This window comes from Oncorhynchus tshawytscha, unplaced genomic scaffold (genome assembly GCF_018296145.1).
Source record: "Oncorhynchus tshawytscha isolate Ot180627B unplaced genomic scaffold, Otsh_v2.0 Un_scaffold_5493_pilon_pilon, whole genome shotgun sequence".
Classification (NCBI taxonomy): domain Eukaryota; kingdom Metazoa; phylum Chordata; class Actinopteri; order Salmoniformes; family Salmonidae; genus Oncorhynchus; species Oncorhynchus tshawytscha.
Window position 1 is genome coordinate 56,737 of NW_024609741.1, and position 16,879 is coordinate 73,615.

Consider the following 16,879-nt stretch of genomic DNA (forward strand, 5'->3'; position numbering starts at 1 on the left):
TGATTGGTTCACATTAAGAATAGATGGGATTCTAAAACCTGATTGGTTCACATTAAGAATAGATGGGATTCTAAAACCTGCTTGGTTCACATTAAGAAGTTGACAGTTGGCCAGGGATTATAGTACTTTGTGAAGGCAAGATCATTTTCAAATTGTTCGGTAGTTATGTAAGTCAGAAGGATGTCCTCCTTTATGTAGGGGGAGGACATGTCCTGCTTTACAGATCATAAGGACACCACCAGAAACAACTGTCAAGTTAAAATACATCGGTCAATGGTTCTGTGATATGTGGTGCAGAGAGTAAAAAGAGATTATGTGAATCAGCTACGGATATTTTTAGTTTTTTCTTCAACTCTTTAACTTAGCACTTAATACATCATAGACATTAAAAGGGGAAATGAAGATAAAGTCTGTGAGTCTGTTAGTGTATCGTTCTCTACAAGGTCATGTGACCAGGAGACTCTATAGTAGAATGATATGCATTTTCAGATATTATCCTTTCTAATAATTGAAGCAAAATGGTTATTATGTAAATGTCGTCTAGTATGGGACCAGAGGCGGTCAAAATCTGCTGGCACAACAAGGGAGGGGGGTTGTTTAAAATGTTTTACCACTTTACAGAAGTTAGCATAGCATGTATGTTATAGAGATCAGTCCTTTCAGAAGTTAGCATATATAGCACATATGTTATAGAGATCAGTCCTTTCAGAAGTTAGCATATATAGCACGTATGTTATAGAGATCAGTCCTTTCAGAAGTTAGCATATATAGCACGTATGTTATAGAGATCAGTCCTTTCAGAAGTTAGCATATATAGCACGTATGTTATAGAGATCAGTCCTTTCAGAAGTTAGCATATATAGCACGTATGTTATAGAGATCAGTCCTTTCAGAAGTTAGCATAGCATGTATGTTATAGAGATCAGTCCTTTCAGAAGTTAACATATATAGCATGTATGTTATAGAGATCAGTCCTTTCAGAGTTAGTTAGCATAGCAGAAGTTAACATATTATATATAGCACGTATGTTATAGAGATCAGTCCTTTCAGAAGTTAACATATATAGCACGTATGTTATAGAGATCAGTCCTTTCAGAAGTTAGCATATATAGCACGTATGTTATAGAGATCAGTCCTTTCAGAAGTTAACATATATAGCACGTATGTTATAGAGATCAGTCCTTTCAGAAGTTAGCATATATAGCGCGTATGTTATAGAGATCAGTCCTTTCAGAAGTTAGCATATATAACACGTATGTTATAGAGATCAGTCCTTTCAGAAGTTAGCATATATAACACGTATGTTATAGAGATCAGTCCTTTCAGAAGCCCAGATCATTTATTTATAAATCCCATCATTGGATGGTTTGGTAGTTGGGTTTCCCAAGGGACTCTACAGGCCACCATACCTGACCTGAGTTGTAAATATAAACAAAAAGAGTTGCCTGGTAATGTGTGTGTATCTGGTAATGTGTATGTATCTGGTAATGTGTGTGTATCTGGTAATGTGTGTGAATCTGGTAATGTGTGTGTATCTGGTAATGTGTGTGTATCTGGTAATGTGTGTGTATCTGGTAATGTGTATGTATCTGATGTATCTGGTAATGTGTATGTATCTGGTAATGTGTGTGTACCTGGTAATGTGTCTGTATCTGATGTATCTGGTAATGTGTATGTATCTGGTAATGTGTGTGTATCTGGTAATGTGTCTGTATCTTCCAAATCTTGGAATGCAAATGGCCGCCCTCCAGATAACAAGTCATTAGTGTGAAATAATACCCAACATCTGATCTGAGGCTTTTGACCATTCTTTGTTCTTAGTCATTGTTGGGGAAAATGGATCCAGATCAGATGTTGGGTACTATATTTATTGAATAGTATATGAATCCTATCAATTAACATGTCAAATTTGGGCACAATAAATGTAATTTATTTATTAATTTCTCAGAGATCAAATTCTATTTATATTATATAACACAATAATTCATCTTAATTTCAAAACAATCTGAGATGGTGGATGTGGAAATCTTATTTCTCCTGGTCTTCTGAGGTGAAATAGGTGTCCATGCACTGATAGCCTTTAACAGTGGCTAATGCAGCCCCAGCTGTTAACGACCATGGAGAGCTGAACATGGCTCCCAACCCCAATGCAGCCATACTGGCAAACGCTGACCACTTGCACTCATTCAATTTCTCTTCTCTTCTTCTTCTTTCTTCCTCCTCCTGTCTCCTCTCTCTGTCTCTCTCCTTCTTCTCCTGTCTCTTCCTCTCCTCCTCCTCTTCGATCTTCATCTGGGCCTCCTGGTACATCTCATTGGTGTAGTGTTGTCCTCCATTCTTCTTCACCATCTCCTCGATCTTCTTCAGCAGCTCTGGGACCTGAGTGTTGTCTTCTCTCTTGTCATTGATTAGGGAGTGATATCTGCCCCCACAGATATTGATGAGTTTCCGTAACTCTTTGCTCTCAGCCAGAAACTCCTCCACTGATTTACCCTCCACGTGATCTCCATGTGTGAACAGCAAGATGGTGTACATTGAGGCTTCTTCTCCAAAGTTCTCCTGGATCCACTTCACAGTGTTCCTCTCCTCCTTTGTGAACCTCCCCAGTCTGATCACCAGCAGGAAGGCGTGGGGTCCTGGGACTGACATTTCTATACACCTGACTATTTCACTTTTCATCTCTTCTTTAGACATTGTTGTGTCATAGAGTCCCGGGGTGTCGATGACATCAATCTTCCTCCCATCCACCACTCCACTCCGTTTCTCACTCTGTGCAGTCACAGACACTGGAGAAGCCTCCACTTTAAACACCTCTCTCCCCAGGATGGTGTTTCCTGTTGCACTCTTCCCTGATCCAGTCTTCCCCAGCAGAACTATCTTCAGGTTAGAGGGCTGCCCTGAAACTGTGGAAACAAACAAGAAATGATTGATTTTGCAATAATATGTTAAGATAAATGCACAACACAAAGGACTAAAGATCAAGAGGACTAGACGTCAATAGAGTTCCAACGATCAATGGAAATAATGTTTTTTCTGTAATAGGGGATTATTTATCAATGGGTCAGAGACATGGGAGGAATTTGTCTCGACATTGAGCCTGAAATAGGCCATTGGCCCAATTTTATAGCAAGGAATTATAATTGGTCAACTGTAGGCTAGGGTAGGTTTATACAACTACATCCTGTCCCTTTGTTCTGTGGAAAGAATCACGGAGGAGAGAATCACTGAGGACAGGGGAGAATGAACATCTACCTCTCAGCAAAACATATATGATTTGTCCTCTTTGAATAAACTTATTTTTCTCCCCCTCATTTGCTTTGGGGTCTGTGTTATTGAAGAGTAACATCAATTGCTAACACTTGGTGCCGTGACCCAGATGAATTGGTCCAACAACAAGGAAAGACTGAACTGTGTATTGATCCAGGGGAAAAGAAGAGAGAGAGAGAGAGTTTTGAGCCCATTGGATTCAACTGTTAATTTCCTGATTGACTGCTAACATATTGCTGGGTGAGTCCAGACCGATTTCTTTTTATTCCTTTTATTTTACCAGGTTTTCAAGTTAACCAAGTTGTCTGAGAACACGTTCTCATTTACAGCAACGACCTGGGGAATCGTTGCAGGGGAGAGGAGGGGGATGAATGAGCCTACTGTTAGCTGGTAATGATTAGGTGATCATGATGGTATGAGGGACAGCTTGAGAATTTAGCCAGGACACCGGGGTTAACACCCCTACTCCTACGATAAGTGCCAAGGTATCTTTAATGACCTCAGAGAGTCAGGACACCCGTTTAACGTCCCATCCGAAAGACGGCACCCTACACAGGGCAGCGTCCCCAATCACTGCCCTGGGACATTGGGATATTTTTTTAGACCAGAGGAAAGAGTGGGACCTATTGGTCCTCCAACACCACTTCAGCAGCGTCTGGTCTCCCATCCAGGGACTGACCAGGACCAACCCTGCTTAGCTTCAGAAGCAAGCCAGCAGTGGTATATCATTTAAAAGAACCAAATCAGGATAAAATAAGTGCATGCAATGAGTGATACGTATCTGTGATGTATAAGGTATAGTCCTTTGTTTGCACTGTTGCAGGTTTGTTAAATCTCTAGTCCTCTATTAAAAAGGTTTGAGTCCTTTTTGTGAAACCTTTTTGCAAAGAAGTGAGTTGCTAGTTGAGTAGCAATTTTTGACACGTGGGTAATGAAAGACTTCAACAAGCTTTTGAAGTGAACACAAGTTTTATGGGTAACCAGGCCCTACAGTTTTGAAAAATAAGAGGTTATAAATATATACACTGCTCAAAAAAATAAAGGGAACACTAAAATAACATCCTAGATCTGAATGAATGAAATATTCTTATGAAATACTTTTTTCTTTACATAGTTGAATGTGCTGACAACAAAATCACACAAAAATTATCAATGGAAATCAAATGTATCAACCCATGGAGGTCTGGATTTGGAGTCACACTCAAAATTAAAGTGGAAAACCACACTGCAGGCTGATCCAACTTTGATGTAATGTCCTTAAAACAAGTCAAAATGAGGCTCAGTAGTGTGTGTGGCCTCCACGTGCCTGTATGACCTCCCTACAACGCCTGGGCATGCTCCTGATGAGGTGGCAGATGGTTTCCTGAGGGACCTCCTCCCAGACCTGGACTAAAGCATCCGCCAACTCCTGGACAGTCTGTGGTGCAACGCGTTGGTGGATGGAGCGAGACATGATGTCTCAGATGTGCTCAATTGGATTCAGGTCTGGGGAACGGGCGGGCCAGTCCATAGCATCAATGCCTTCCTCTTGCAGGAACTGCTGACACACTCCAGCCACATGAGGTCTAGCATTGTCTTGCATTAGGAGGAACCCAGGGCCAACCACACCAGCATATGGTCTCACAAGGGGTCTGAGGATCTCTTCTTGGTACCTAATGGCAGTCAGGCTACCTCTGGCGAGCACATGGAGGGCTGTGCGGCCCCCCAAAGAAATGCCACCCCACACCATGACTGACCCACCGCCTAACTGGTCATGCTGGAGGATGTTGCAGGCAGCAGAACATTCTCCATGGCAACTCCAGACTCTGTCACATGTGCTCAGTGTGAACCTGCTTTCATCTGTGAAGAGCACAGGGTGCCAGTGGCGGATTTGCCAATCTTGGTGTTCTCTGGCAAATGCCAAACGTCCTGCACGGTGTTGGGCTGTAAGCACAACCCCCACCTGTGGACATCGGGCCCTCATACCACCTTCATGGAGTCTGTTTCTGACCGTTTGAGCAGACACATGCACATTTGTGGCCTGCTGGAGGTCATTTTGCAGGGCTCTGGCAGTGCTCCTCCTGCTCCTCCTTGCACAAAGGTGGAGGTAGCGGTCCTGCTGCTGGGTTGTTGCCCTCCTACGGCCTCCTCTACGTCTCCTGATGTATTGCCCTGTCTCCTGTCTCCTCCAAGGTTTAGAGCAGAGGTGGTTAGACACAGTAGGTTACCCAACATGGAAGATGAAGGTGTCCCATTTTTGGAGGAATTGAGTGTAATCACCCAGCAGTGAAAAACTTTTGTTTCCACAACTATGGACTGGGAAAGACAAAACTACGACGACATCATCGACAGGCTGTCACGACTGGACAGAAACAATCAACATAATAAACCGGCTGTTAACTAGTGATTATGTTAAGTTTGATTGTTTTTTCTAAGATAGTTTAATGTTAGCTAGCATCTTACCGTGGCTCCTTGCTGCACTCACGTAACAGGTGGTCAGGCTGCCACTCAGTCTCCTCGTGGAGATCAATGTAATCGTCCATAATCGGCGTCCAAAAATGCCGATTACCGATTTTTATGAAAACTTGAAATCGACCCTAATTAATAGGCCATCGACCTCTATTTGGGACACATTGGTGTGGACAAGATAGTTTATCGTTTTGTGGGCAAATGGTGAAATCCTGGTGTGCGGAAAGAGTCTGAGGCTGTTGTGGCAAATTGCAAGTTTGTATGGAAAACACCAAGAGACGTGTGAAAGTACAGATACGACGAGCCCCTCCAGGACCCTGCAGACATCTACAGCTTGACTACAATACGCTGCCCAAATGTAAAGGACAGGAAGATGTGCTGGTCATTGTTGATCGTTTCTCACGATGAGTTGAAGCCCACCCTACTGAGAACGGAAACGCACAAAACACAGCTAAAATTCTGATTGGAGAAATCAGACAGACAAGTAAAAAGAGACAGTGGGTGAGACATGTAACTGGGGAATAACTCCTGAAGGGGGACGTGACGTAGTACCAGGACAGTGGGTGATGGTAACAAACACATGTAACAGAGATGTGGGGAATAACTCCTAAAGGGGGACGTGACGTAGTACCAGGACAGTGGGTGATGGTAACAACCACATGTAACAGAGACAATAGGGCCAGAATGGGAAGGTCATTATCAAGTGTTGCTCATAATAAGGTCAGCAGTGAAAGTCCAGGGAAAATCCCAATGGATACATGTCACTCATTGCAAGGTTTTCCATGTTGATGACAAAGCGGAGACTGGAGAATAAAGAACTGATTGATTAGCAATCGGGGGACAATCTCAGGTGAAGAAGTATACTAAGATGATCAGAACCTGATAAGCTTCTATGTTGTATATGTTGTACTCCGCAGTCGTCATATTAGGGAAATCTAGGTGAAATGTCTAACGTTTTCATGAAAATCGGGACATGCTTACTCTATGTGAAATATACATTTCTCTTGAAACCAGGACGTTACTTTCATTATTGTTTCCTTCGTTACAGGTTACGAGAATCTAACGCCGGAAGTTGCAGCAATATCCCTTGACCCAACGACTGTACCTGAAATGATACAAGATCACCGGTGAAGTGTTCATTAGAGACGTCCTTATCAACCAGTGGAACGGAAGAAGATTTCCTCACTACCGGCACACTGTCAGAACATCATTGTAATATTTGTGTTGTGGAGAAATGACCAGGCAGGAGACGGGAGTACAGTTAGTTTTCGTGTAGTCCAAAAACCCCTCGTGCTCTACAGTTCGCGGCATTCCAGTGCGCATGTGTATATCCTATTAGGTGTAGTAACGTAACACTGCCGTAATGCATTACTGCTTAGTAACAGCACAGTAACTAATATAAACAGATGTAGATCCCAGATACTACACTCCTCCCCCATAGTGTTTAACTCCCAGAGAACAAGGTAAATATGTTAGGTAACTACTAATGCAATATCTGAACAATGCATTCTTAAACATTTTTCAACTACTGGGTTGAAGCAGACTTTTCAGAGCCCAGCACAAATCCAGGGGATTATTCCACCCCGAAGATGGAGTTTGTGTCCTAATAACTAACCCAGGTAATGTCCTTTTTCTTTCCTTTTATCTAGGACATATTAAAGTGTTTGTTTTACTGTCCGTTACCTCTTTAACCAGCTCAACTCACAGGTCAAGCTTTTGAGGTGCCCTTCGCTGTCGAATAGGATATCTCCACTCCTCCTGGGCTTCCTGTGGTGGGCCAGGTTCGGGTGGAAGGTCAGGCTCTGTCTCTCCCGTACGTCCACAGTCAGAAGAATAGTCCTGGGGGTCGTTATTGTTCTTGTTCTCTCGGCATGTCTCTGCTGGGGTGTTGGACCGTAGCAGATGATCCACATGAACGTTGACCTGGCGATGACCAATTTGGACTTGGTAAGTCAAAGGTCCTCTGCGTTGCAAGATCACACCTGAGTTCCACAGGCGCTTGGGGTGTCTGAAATCACGTACCATCACCCTCTCTTCCTCTTTGAATTCTCTGACAGTCTTTGAGTGTCTGTCATGAGCTTTCTTCTGCTGTAGCTGGTGCTTTGCCACAGTGCTTGACAAGTCTGGTTTCAACAATGTCAGGCGGGTACGTGGTTGGCGTTTCAGAAACAGTTCAGCTGGTGTACATTCCGTTACTGTGTGTGGGGTGTTACGGTAAGTAAACAGGAACCGGGGAAGCCTTTGGTGGATGGGCACAGACTGAACCTGGAGTCTAGTCCAGGCCTTCTTAAAGGTTTGCTCTCTCCGCTGCTCCGTTTGATGCCGGATGGTAAGGTGGTGACAGGATGTGCCTTACTCCGTTGTTCTTGAGAAACATTTCAAAATCGTTTGACGTGAACGGGGGGGCATTGTCCGATACGAGCTCCTTGACTAGTCCAAAGGATGCAAACAGGTGTCTGAGAAGATTGATGGTCTTCTCAGCTGTGGTCAGTTGAGTAGGGAACACTTCCATCCACTTGGAATGGACATCGACAACAACAAGTAAATGTTGCGTGTCAATTTCGGCGTAATCCACATGGATGCGTTCCCAAGGTGTAGCAGCCCAGGACCATGGATGAAGAGGTGCAGCAGCAGGCTTGTTGCGAACAGCTTCACAAGGTGAGCAGTGGCCTACATGCTGTTGAATGTCCTGATCCAGTCCAGGCCACCACAGATAACTGCGAGCGAGTGCTTTCATTCGAGTGATCCCTGGATGTCCCTCATGCAGGTCAGATAGGAGTCTCCTCTGGAATTTGTGAGGTACCACCACCCTTGATCCCCACAGAACACACCCTTGATCAGTGGACAACTGGTCTTTCTTGTCGATGAATGGACGAAGGTTATCGTCATTTACGAAGGTTGGCCAACCGCCTAATGTTAAGTCCAAGACTTTGGAAAGCACTGGGTCTTTCCTTGTTTCCTCTGCTATGTCAGAAGCAGATATGGGCAGTTCATCAATGAGAGAGATCTGGAAGACTGCTCTATCATCTTCACTGTCAGAGTCACTATTGCACGGTAGTCTTGATAGTGCATCGGCATTTGCGTGATCACTGGATCGTCTGTACTCAATCTCGTAGTCGTAGGCTAACAATATCAGAGCCCAACGTTGCATTCGAAGTGCAGCAAGGGTTGGTATAGCTGATTTTGGTCCAAGGATGGCCAACAGAGGCTTGTGATCTGTCAGCAGTTGGAACTTCCTTCCGTAGAGGTATTTGTGAAACTTCTTCACTCCGAATATTATGCTCAGGGCTTCCTTCTCAATTTGAGCATAATTTTTCTCACTTGGTGACAGAGTCCGTGATGCAAATGCAATAGGGTGTTCTTCACCTGACGGTAGAACATGTGAGATGACGGCTCCTACTCCGTATGGAGATGCATCACACGCGAATCTCAGCTTCATCTCTGTGTTATAGTGGGCAAGCCACTTGCTCTTTAGCAGACGCTGTTTGCAAGTCTTGAATGCTTCTTCGCATTGTGGGGACCAATTCCACTTTGTATCGGCCTGCAGCAGTTGGTGAAGCGGATGCAACAATGTGGACAAGTTTGCCACAAACTTTCCGTAAAAGTTCAGGAGCCCCAAAAATGACCTCAGCTCTGAGATATTTGTGGGTGCTGGAGCGTTTACGATTGCTTCCACCTTGCTGTTGGTTGGGTGCAGGCCTTGTGCATCAATCTTGTATCCGAGATACTCCACGGAGTCCTGGAGGAACTCACACTTGCTGCGTTTCATTCTCACTCCATATTTCTCCAGTCTTGACATCACTTTGTCCAGCACTACAAGGTGCTCTCCAATGGTTGGTGCTGACACGAGGATGTCGTCCATGAAGCACACAACATGGTCTATACCGTCCAAGATCTGATCCATTGTTTGTTGGAATATCGCTGGAGCTGTCGAGATTCCATAGGCCAAGCGATTGAATCTGAATAGCCCCTTGTGTGTATTGATGGTCAGATACTGTTCTGAATCCGGATCCAGCTTCAGTTGCTGATAAGCGAATGCCAGGTCCAGCTTACTGAAAACCTTCCCACCAGCTAGAGTGGCAAACAGATCTTCAGCGTTTGGTAGTGGATATTCCTCTGGTAGTATGCAGCGATTTACTGTGACCTTGTAGTCACCACACATTCTGATGGTCTTGTCTTTCTTTGGGACTACAACAATCGGAGCGGCCCAGTCGCTCCTCGCTACTTTCATGATTATGTTATTCTTCTGTAGGCGGTCCAGTTCCTTCTCTACTGCTTCCTTAAGAGCATAGGGAACTGGACGTGGTTTGTGAAAGATAGGCTTGGTTCCTTCTTGCACTCTGACTTTTGCTGTGAAGTCTTGTATTTCACCATAGCCATCTTTGAAAAGATATTTGTGCGTCTCCAGCATGTTAGTGAGTGTAGCCTGACTCACTGGTTTGATCTTTTGTAGCCAGTTTCTGCCTAGCAAGGCTGATTTTTCTCCTTTAACAATGACAAGCGGTAGCGTCCACTTCTTTGCCTCATACCGGACTGGTACCTGGATCTGCCCTAACACAGGAATAGTGTCACCAGTGTATGAAGAAAGGCGGATGAAGAGGGCACTCTTTCAGTTTTTCTTTGTAGAGTCTCTCTGGAACCAGAGATACAGACGCTCTGGTGTCCAGCTGCATTTTAACCTGTTTTCCCGCTAACTCCATGTTGAGATAGATTCCATCTTTTAGTTGTTGAGCTGTGTACACTGTGAACAGTTCCAATACTGTTTCAGTTGTACCTTCCTCTTCTTGTGCTGCGTCTGACACTTTGTGCGCTCTTGCTGTGCGTTTCGAGGCTTTACACACTCTCTGTAAATGTCCAACCTTTCCACAATTGTGGCACTTTTCATTATGGAATCGACATTCACTGTGCTGATGATTATCTCCCCCACATCTGTAGCAACTTGGCTTAGACCTTTGAGATGTGGGCTGCTTTGTTCTTGTGTAACCTTGAGGACGGGACTGAAAAAAGTGTGACCTTTGTGAGCTTTTTCCACCACGTGCATCACTGACCTTGTGAACACCTTTCTGACGTTCTGCATGTCCCGATAGCTCAATAGTATCCCTGTGGGCAAGCTGGAGTCCAAGTGCTCTATCACAGGCTTTCTTAAAGGTCAGGTCCTTCTCTGACAGGAGCCTTCTGTGATATGCTTCACCTGTGAGACCACATACAAACTTGTCTCGGAGAGCATCATCAAGAAATCCTGCAAACACACATGTACTTGCCAGCCTTTTCAAAGCAAGGATGTAGTCAGCCACGGTTTCCCCTTGACTCTGGTGACGTTGGTAAAATCTGAAACGTTCTGCAATGAGAATTGGCTTAGGCTTGAAATACCTTGAAAGAGTTTCAGTCAGTTCTGCATAGTTCAACTCCACTGCTTTCATGGGTTCAATGAGACCTTTCAGCAATCCATATTCAGTTGGACCCAAAACACTGAGAAATACGTCTGCTTTCTTTCCATCTTTGATTTCATTTGCAGCCAGCCAACGCTCAAAACGCTCCAAATAGGAATCAAAATCCTCTTTTGTAGCCTCAAACTCTGGTACTCGACCAATGGTTGCCATTTTCACAGTTAATTGTTCAGTTTCCTTTATATTCCTTAATTTTCTGAATATTCATCTACTTCTTCACTTCAGAAGTTTCTGCAATTATTTCATTCACTGCACTCATTTGTAATAATGTGCACACTGTGTTACGTTCCTTCTTCCTTTTTTCTTGCCAATATTTCTCCACTGAGATCGCCTAATTTCAATGGGTTCAATGAGACAGTTTCTTTTATTTAACCACCAGAAGGCAGTGTCGCTATTCTGGACTCCAATAGTCTTGCTACTTGGCAGCTCCTGAATACTGTACTAGCAGTGCTAGCAGTGGTTAGCCTTCTCTACTGGCGAAAGAAAATAAATATAACTGACGAATTACATAATTATTTTGAGTTTCATTACTCACGCAACATTCTTCCCTTCAAGCAATGTCCGTTTATGTAGTTTAATCACCTCGTCGCCACTGTAATATTTGTGTTGTGGAGAAATGACCAGGCAGGAGACGGGAGTACAGTTAGTTTTCGTTTAGTCCAAAAAACCCTCGTGCTCTACAGTTCGCGGCATTCCAGTGCGCATGTGCATTTCGTATTAGGTGTAGTAACGTAACACTGCCGTAATGCATTACTGCTTAGTAACAGCACAGTAACTAATATAAACAGATGTAGATCCCAGATATCAAATCAAATCAAATCAAAATCATCATGGTTCAGATGTTAATAGTTATCTAGTTCCGACAATGCAGTAATAACGAGCAAGTAATCTAACTAACAATTCAAAAAAAAAAAACTACTGTCTTATACACAGTGTAAGGGGATAAAGAATATGTACTGGTACAGAGCAGCATCAAGATACAGTAGATGATTGAGTACAGTATATACATATGAGATAAGTTAAACCAAGTGGCATAGTTAAAGTGGCTAGTGATACAATAGATGCAGTCGATGATATAGAGTACAGTATCAACGTATGCATATGAGATGAACAATGTTAAGTAACATTATATAAGGTAGCATTGTTTAAAGTGGCTAGTGATATATTTACATAATTTCATCAATTCCCATGATTAAAGTGGCTGGAGTAGAGTCAGTGTCATTGACAGTGTGTTGGCAGTAGCCACTCAATGTTAGTGGTGGCTGTTTAACAGTCTGATGGCCTTGAGGAAGCTGTTTTTCAGTCTCTGGTCCCAGCTTTGATGCACCTGACTGACCTCGCCTTCTGGATGACAGCGGGGTGAACAGGCAGTGGCTCGGGTGGTTGATGTCCTTGATGATCTTTATGGCCTTCCTGTAGCATCGGGTGGTGTAGGTGTCCTGGAGGGCACCTGCAGACCTCACTAATACTTATTTTACCAGGCGGTGATACAGCCCGCCAGGATGCTTTGATTTTGTGCATCTGTAGAAGTTTGTGAGTGCTTTTGGTGACAAGCCGAATTTCTTCAGCCTCCTGAGGTTGAAGAGGCGCTGCTGCCTTCCTCACGTTTGGTCTGTGTGAATGGACCAATTCAGTTTGTCTGTGATGTGTATGCCGAGGAACTTAAAACTTGCATTCCACTACTGTTCCATCGATGTGGATGGGGGTGTTCCCTCTGCTGTTTCCTGAAGTCCACAATCATCTCCTTAGTTTTGTTGACGTTGAGTTCTAGGGCCCTCACCTCCTCCCTGTAGGCCGTTTCGTCGTTGTTGGTAATCAAGCCTACCACTGTTGTGTTTGTCCGCAAACTTGATGATTGAGTTGGAGGCGTGCATGGCCACGCAGTCGTGGGTGAACAGGGAGTACAGGAGGGGGCTCAGAAGCACCCTTGTGGGGCCCCAGTGTTGAGGATCAGCGGGGAGGAGATGTTGTTGCCTACCCTCACCACCTGGGGGCGGCCCGTCAGGAAGTCCAGTACCCAGTTGCACAGGGCGGGGTCGAGACCCAGGGTCTCGAGCTTGATGACGAGCTTGGAGGGTACTATGGTGTTGAATGCCGAGCTGTAGTCGATGAACAGCATTCTCACATAGGTATTCCTCTTGTCCAGATGGGTTAGGGCAGTGTGCAGTGTGGTTGAGATTGCTGTGTGGACCTATTTGGGCGGTAAGTGGAGTGGGTCAAGGGTGTCTGTCCTTGACTAGTCTCTCAAAGCACTTCATGATGACGGATGTGAGTGCTACGGGCGGTAGTCGTTTAGCTCAGTTACCTTAGCTTTCTTGGGAACAGGAACAATGGTGGCCCTCTTGAAGCATGTGGGAACAGCAGACTGGTATAGGGATTGGTTGAATATGTCCGTAAACACACCGGCCAGCTGGTCTGCGCATTCTGAGGGCGCGGCTGGGGATGCCGTGGGCCTGCAGCCTTGCGAGGGTTAACACGTTTAAATGTCTTACTCACTTCGGCTGCAGTGAAGGAGAGACCGCATGATTCCGTTGCAGGCCGTGTCAGTGGCACTGTATTGTCCTCAAAGCGGGCAAAAAGTTATTTAGTCTGCCTGGGAGCAAGACATCCTGGTCCGAGACTGGGCTGGGTTTCTTCCTGTAGTCCGTGATTGACTGTAGACCCTGCCACATACCTCTTGTGTCTGAGCCGTTGAATTGAGATTCTACTTTGTCTCTGTACTGGCGCTTAGCTTGTTTGATAGCCTTGCGGAGGGAATAGCTGCACTGTTTGTATTCAGTCATGTTACCAGACACCTTGCCCTGATTAAAAGCAGTGGTTCGTGCCTTCAGTTTCACACGAATGCTGCCATCAATCCACGGTTTCTGGTTAGGGAATGTTTTAATCGTTGCTATGGGAACGACATCTTCAACGCACGTTCTAATGAACTCGCACACCGTATCAGCGTATTCGTCAATGTTGTTGTCTGACGCAATACGAAACATCTCCCAGTCCACGTGATGGAAGCAGTCTTGGAGTGTGGAGTCAGCTTGGTCGGACCAGCGTTGGACAGACCTCAGCGTGGGAGCTTCTTGTTTTAGTTTCTGTCTGTAGGCAGGGATCAACAAAATGGAGTCGTGGTCAGCTTTTCCGAAAGGGGGCGGGGCAGGGCCTTATATGCGTCGCGGAAGTTAGAGTAACAATGATCCAGGGTCTTTCCACCCCTGGTTGCGCAATCAATATGCTGATAAAATTTAGGGAGTCTTGTTTTCAGATTAGCCTTGTTAAAATCCCCAGCTACAATGAATGCAGCCTCCGGATAAATCGTTTCCAGTTTGCAGAGAGTTAAATAAAGTTCGTTCAGAGCCATCGATGTGTCTGCTTGGGGGATATATACGGCTGTGATTATAATCGAAGAGAATTCTCTTGGTAGATAATGCGGTCTACATTTGATTGTGAGGAATTCTAAATCAGGTGAACAGAAGGATTTGAGTTCCTGTATGTTTCCTTCATCACACCATGTCACGTTGGCCATAAGGCATACGCCCCGCCCGTCTTCTTACCAGAGAGATGTTTGTTTCTGTCCGCGCGATGCGTGGAGAAACCCGCTGGCTGCACCGCTTCGGATTGCGTCTCTCCAGTGAGCCATGTTTCCGTGAAGCAGAGAACGTTACAGTCTCTGATGTCCCTCTGGAATGCTACCCTTGCTCGGATTTCATCAACCTTGTTGTCAAGAGACTGGACATTGGCAAGAAGAATGCTGGGGAGTGGTGCACGATGTGCCCGTCTCCGGAGTCTGACCAGAAGACCGCTTCGTTTCCCTCTTTTTCTGAGTCGTTTTTTTTTTTTTTTGGTCGCTGCATGTGATCCACTCGGTTACACTGGTTGTAAGGCAGAACTCAGGATCCGCATCGCGAAAAACATATTCTTGGTCGTACTGATGGTGAGTTGACGCTGATCTTATATTCAGTAGTTCTTGTCGGCTGTATGTAAAGAAACCTAAGATGACCTGGGGTACTAGTGTAAGAAATAACACGTAAAAAAACAAAAAACTGCATAGTTTCCTAGGAACGCGAAGCGAGGCGGCCATCTCTGTCGGCGCCGGAAGTACATACTACAATCATCTCTAATAGTTATCTATGTTGGACTGATACCAGTGTGGAAGAGCTGGTCACTTTGGTGAATGATTACCTTGTCAATAGAACAATTGACTATTGTTGTTTTGTAGACAATTCTTTTTTCGTGTGAGTTTCCTCAAATTCTAAGGGACATCATCAATACACCTGTTAATACTTATTTTCTATAACTTTGTTTGAAATCTATTTCTTATTGTAATATCAAGTAAAACATTGTCACGCCCTGACCTTAGAGATCCTTTTTATGCCTCTATTTTGGTTTGGTCAGAGAGTGAGTTGTGGTGGGCATTCTATGTCTGGTGTTCTATGTTTTCTTTACTGTGCGTTTGGCCGGGTATGGCTCAATCAGAGGCAGCTGTTTATCGTTGTCTCTGCTTGAGAACCATACTTAGGTAGCCTTTTCCCACCTGTCTGTTGTGGGTTGTTTTCTGTTTTGTGTGTCTGCACCAGCCAGAACTGTTTCGTTTCGTTCACTCTCTTTGTTGTTTCAGTGTTCAGTTTATTTATTAAATTACAATGAACACTTACGACGCTGCGTTTTGGTGACCTTCTTTCCAGGGCGAACGTTACAAATATGTCCTTTGTGTTTTATAGAAATGTAATGTGTTTAATGTGAATGATTTTATGCTTAATGCTAATGTTTTCTATTATTTTCCAAAAATACATTTGAAATATACTTCTTTTTAAAATGGTCTAGGGGGAGTGTAAGAATATTTTACGATAACTACACAACGCAGAGGACGAGAGGTCAATCGATTACTTATGATCAATAAAAATAGTGTTTTTTTCTGTAATTGGGAATTATTGATCAATGGGTCAGAGACATGGGAGAAATTTGTCTAGACATTGAGACTGAAATAGGTTACTTGTTTTTTTGCCATTGGCCCAGTTTTATTGCAAGGAACTAACTGGTCAACCACAGACTATGGTTGGGTTATAACACTACATCCTGTCCCTTTGTTCTCTTCTGAGGACAGGGGAGAAGTCAGCATAACATCTATGAGTTTATTTGAATAAACCTATGATTTGCCTGTGCACATCACTGCTAACACTGAGTGGGTGTCATGCCACCAGAGGTCTAACTTCACAGTCCCCAATATATACCCAACAGGACATGCCACCAGAGGTCTCTTCACAGTCCCCAAGTCCATATACCCAACAGGACACCAGAGGTCTCTTCACAGTCCCCAAGTCCATATATACCCAGTCAGGACAGGACATGCCACCAGAGGTCTCTTCACAGTCCCCAAGTCCATATATACCCAACAGGACATGCCACCAGAGGTCTCTTCACAGTCCCCAAGTCCATATATACCCAACAGGACATATATATATCTTCTCATGGAATGGCAGGACATGTGAAGGGACACACAAAGAAACAAACATTTTTTTGTATTGTATTATTATTATAATAATCATATTTATTTATTTATTTGTGTGACTGTCCTTGTCTATCAGTGTTTAGTTACTTGTCATGTTTTGTGTTTTCTGTTGACCCCAGGAAAATCATCTGCTGCCTCTGGAAAAGACAATGGGATCCAAACAAACAAGTGTGTGTGTGTGTATTGTGTGTGTGTATTGTATGTGTGTGTGTGTGTGTGT

The 16,879-nt window shown here is 44.2% G+C and overlaps 1 protein-coding gene across 2 annotated transcripts in view; it reads right to left on the reverse strand.

The window, feature by feature from the left end:
* Window positions 1-1,908: 1,908 nt before the first annotated feature.
* The window catches only part of LOC121845688 (GTPase IMAP family member 7-like), a 35,964-nt gene continuing 20,993 nt past the window's right edge, over window positions 1,909-16,879 (reverse strand). For both annotated transcript variants that reach the window (XM_042317463.1, XM_042317462.1), the window contains exon 3: window positions 1,909-2,903. In XM_042317463.1, coding sequence (XP_042173397.1) covers window positions 2,029-2,903 — 875 coding nt within the window. In that variant the 3' untranslated portion in view covers window positions 1,909-2,028. The remainder of the gene's footprint in view (window positions 2,904-16,879) is intronic.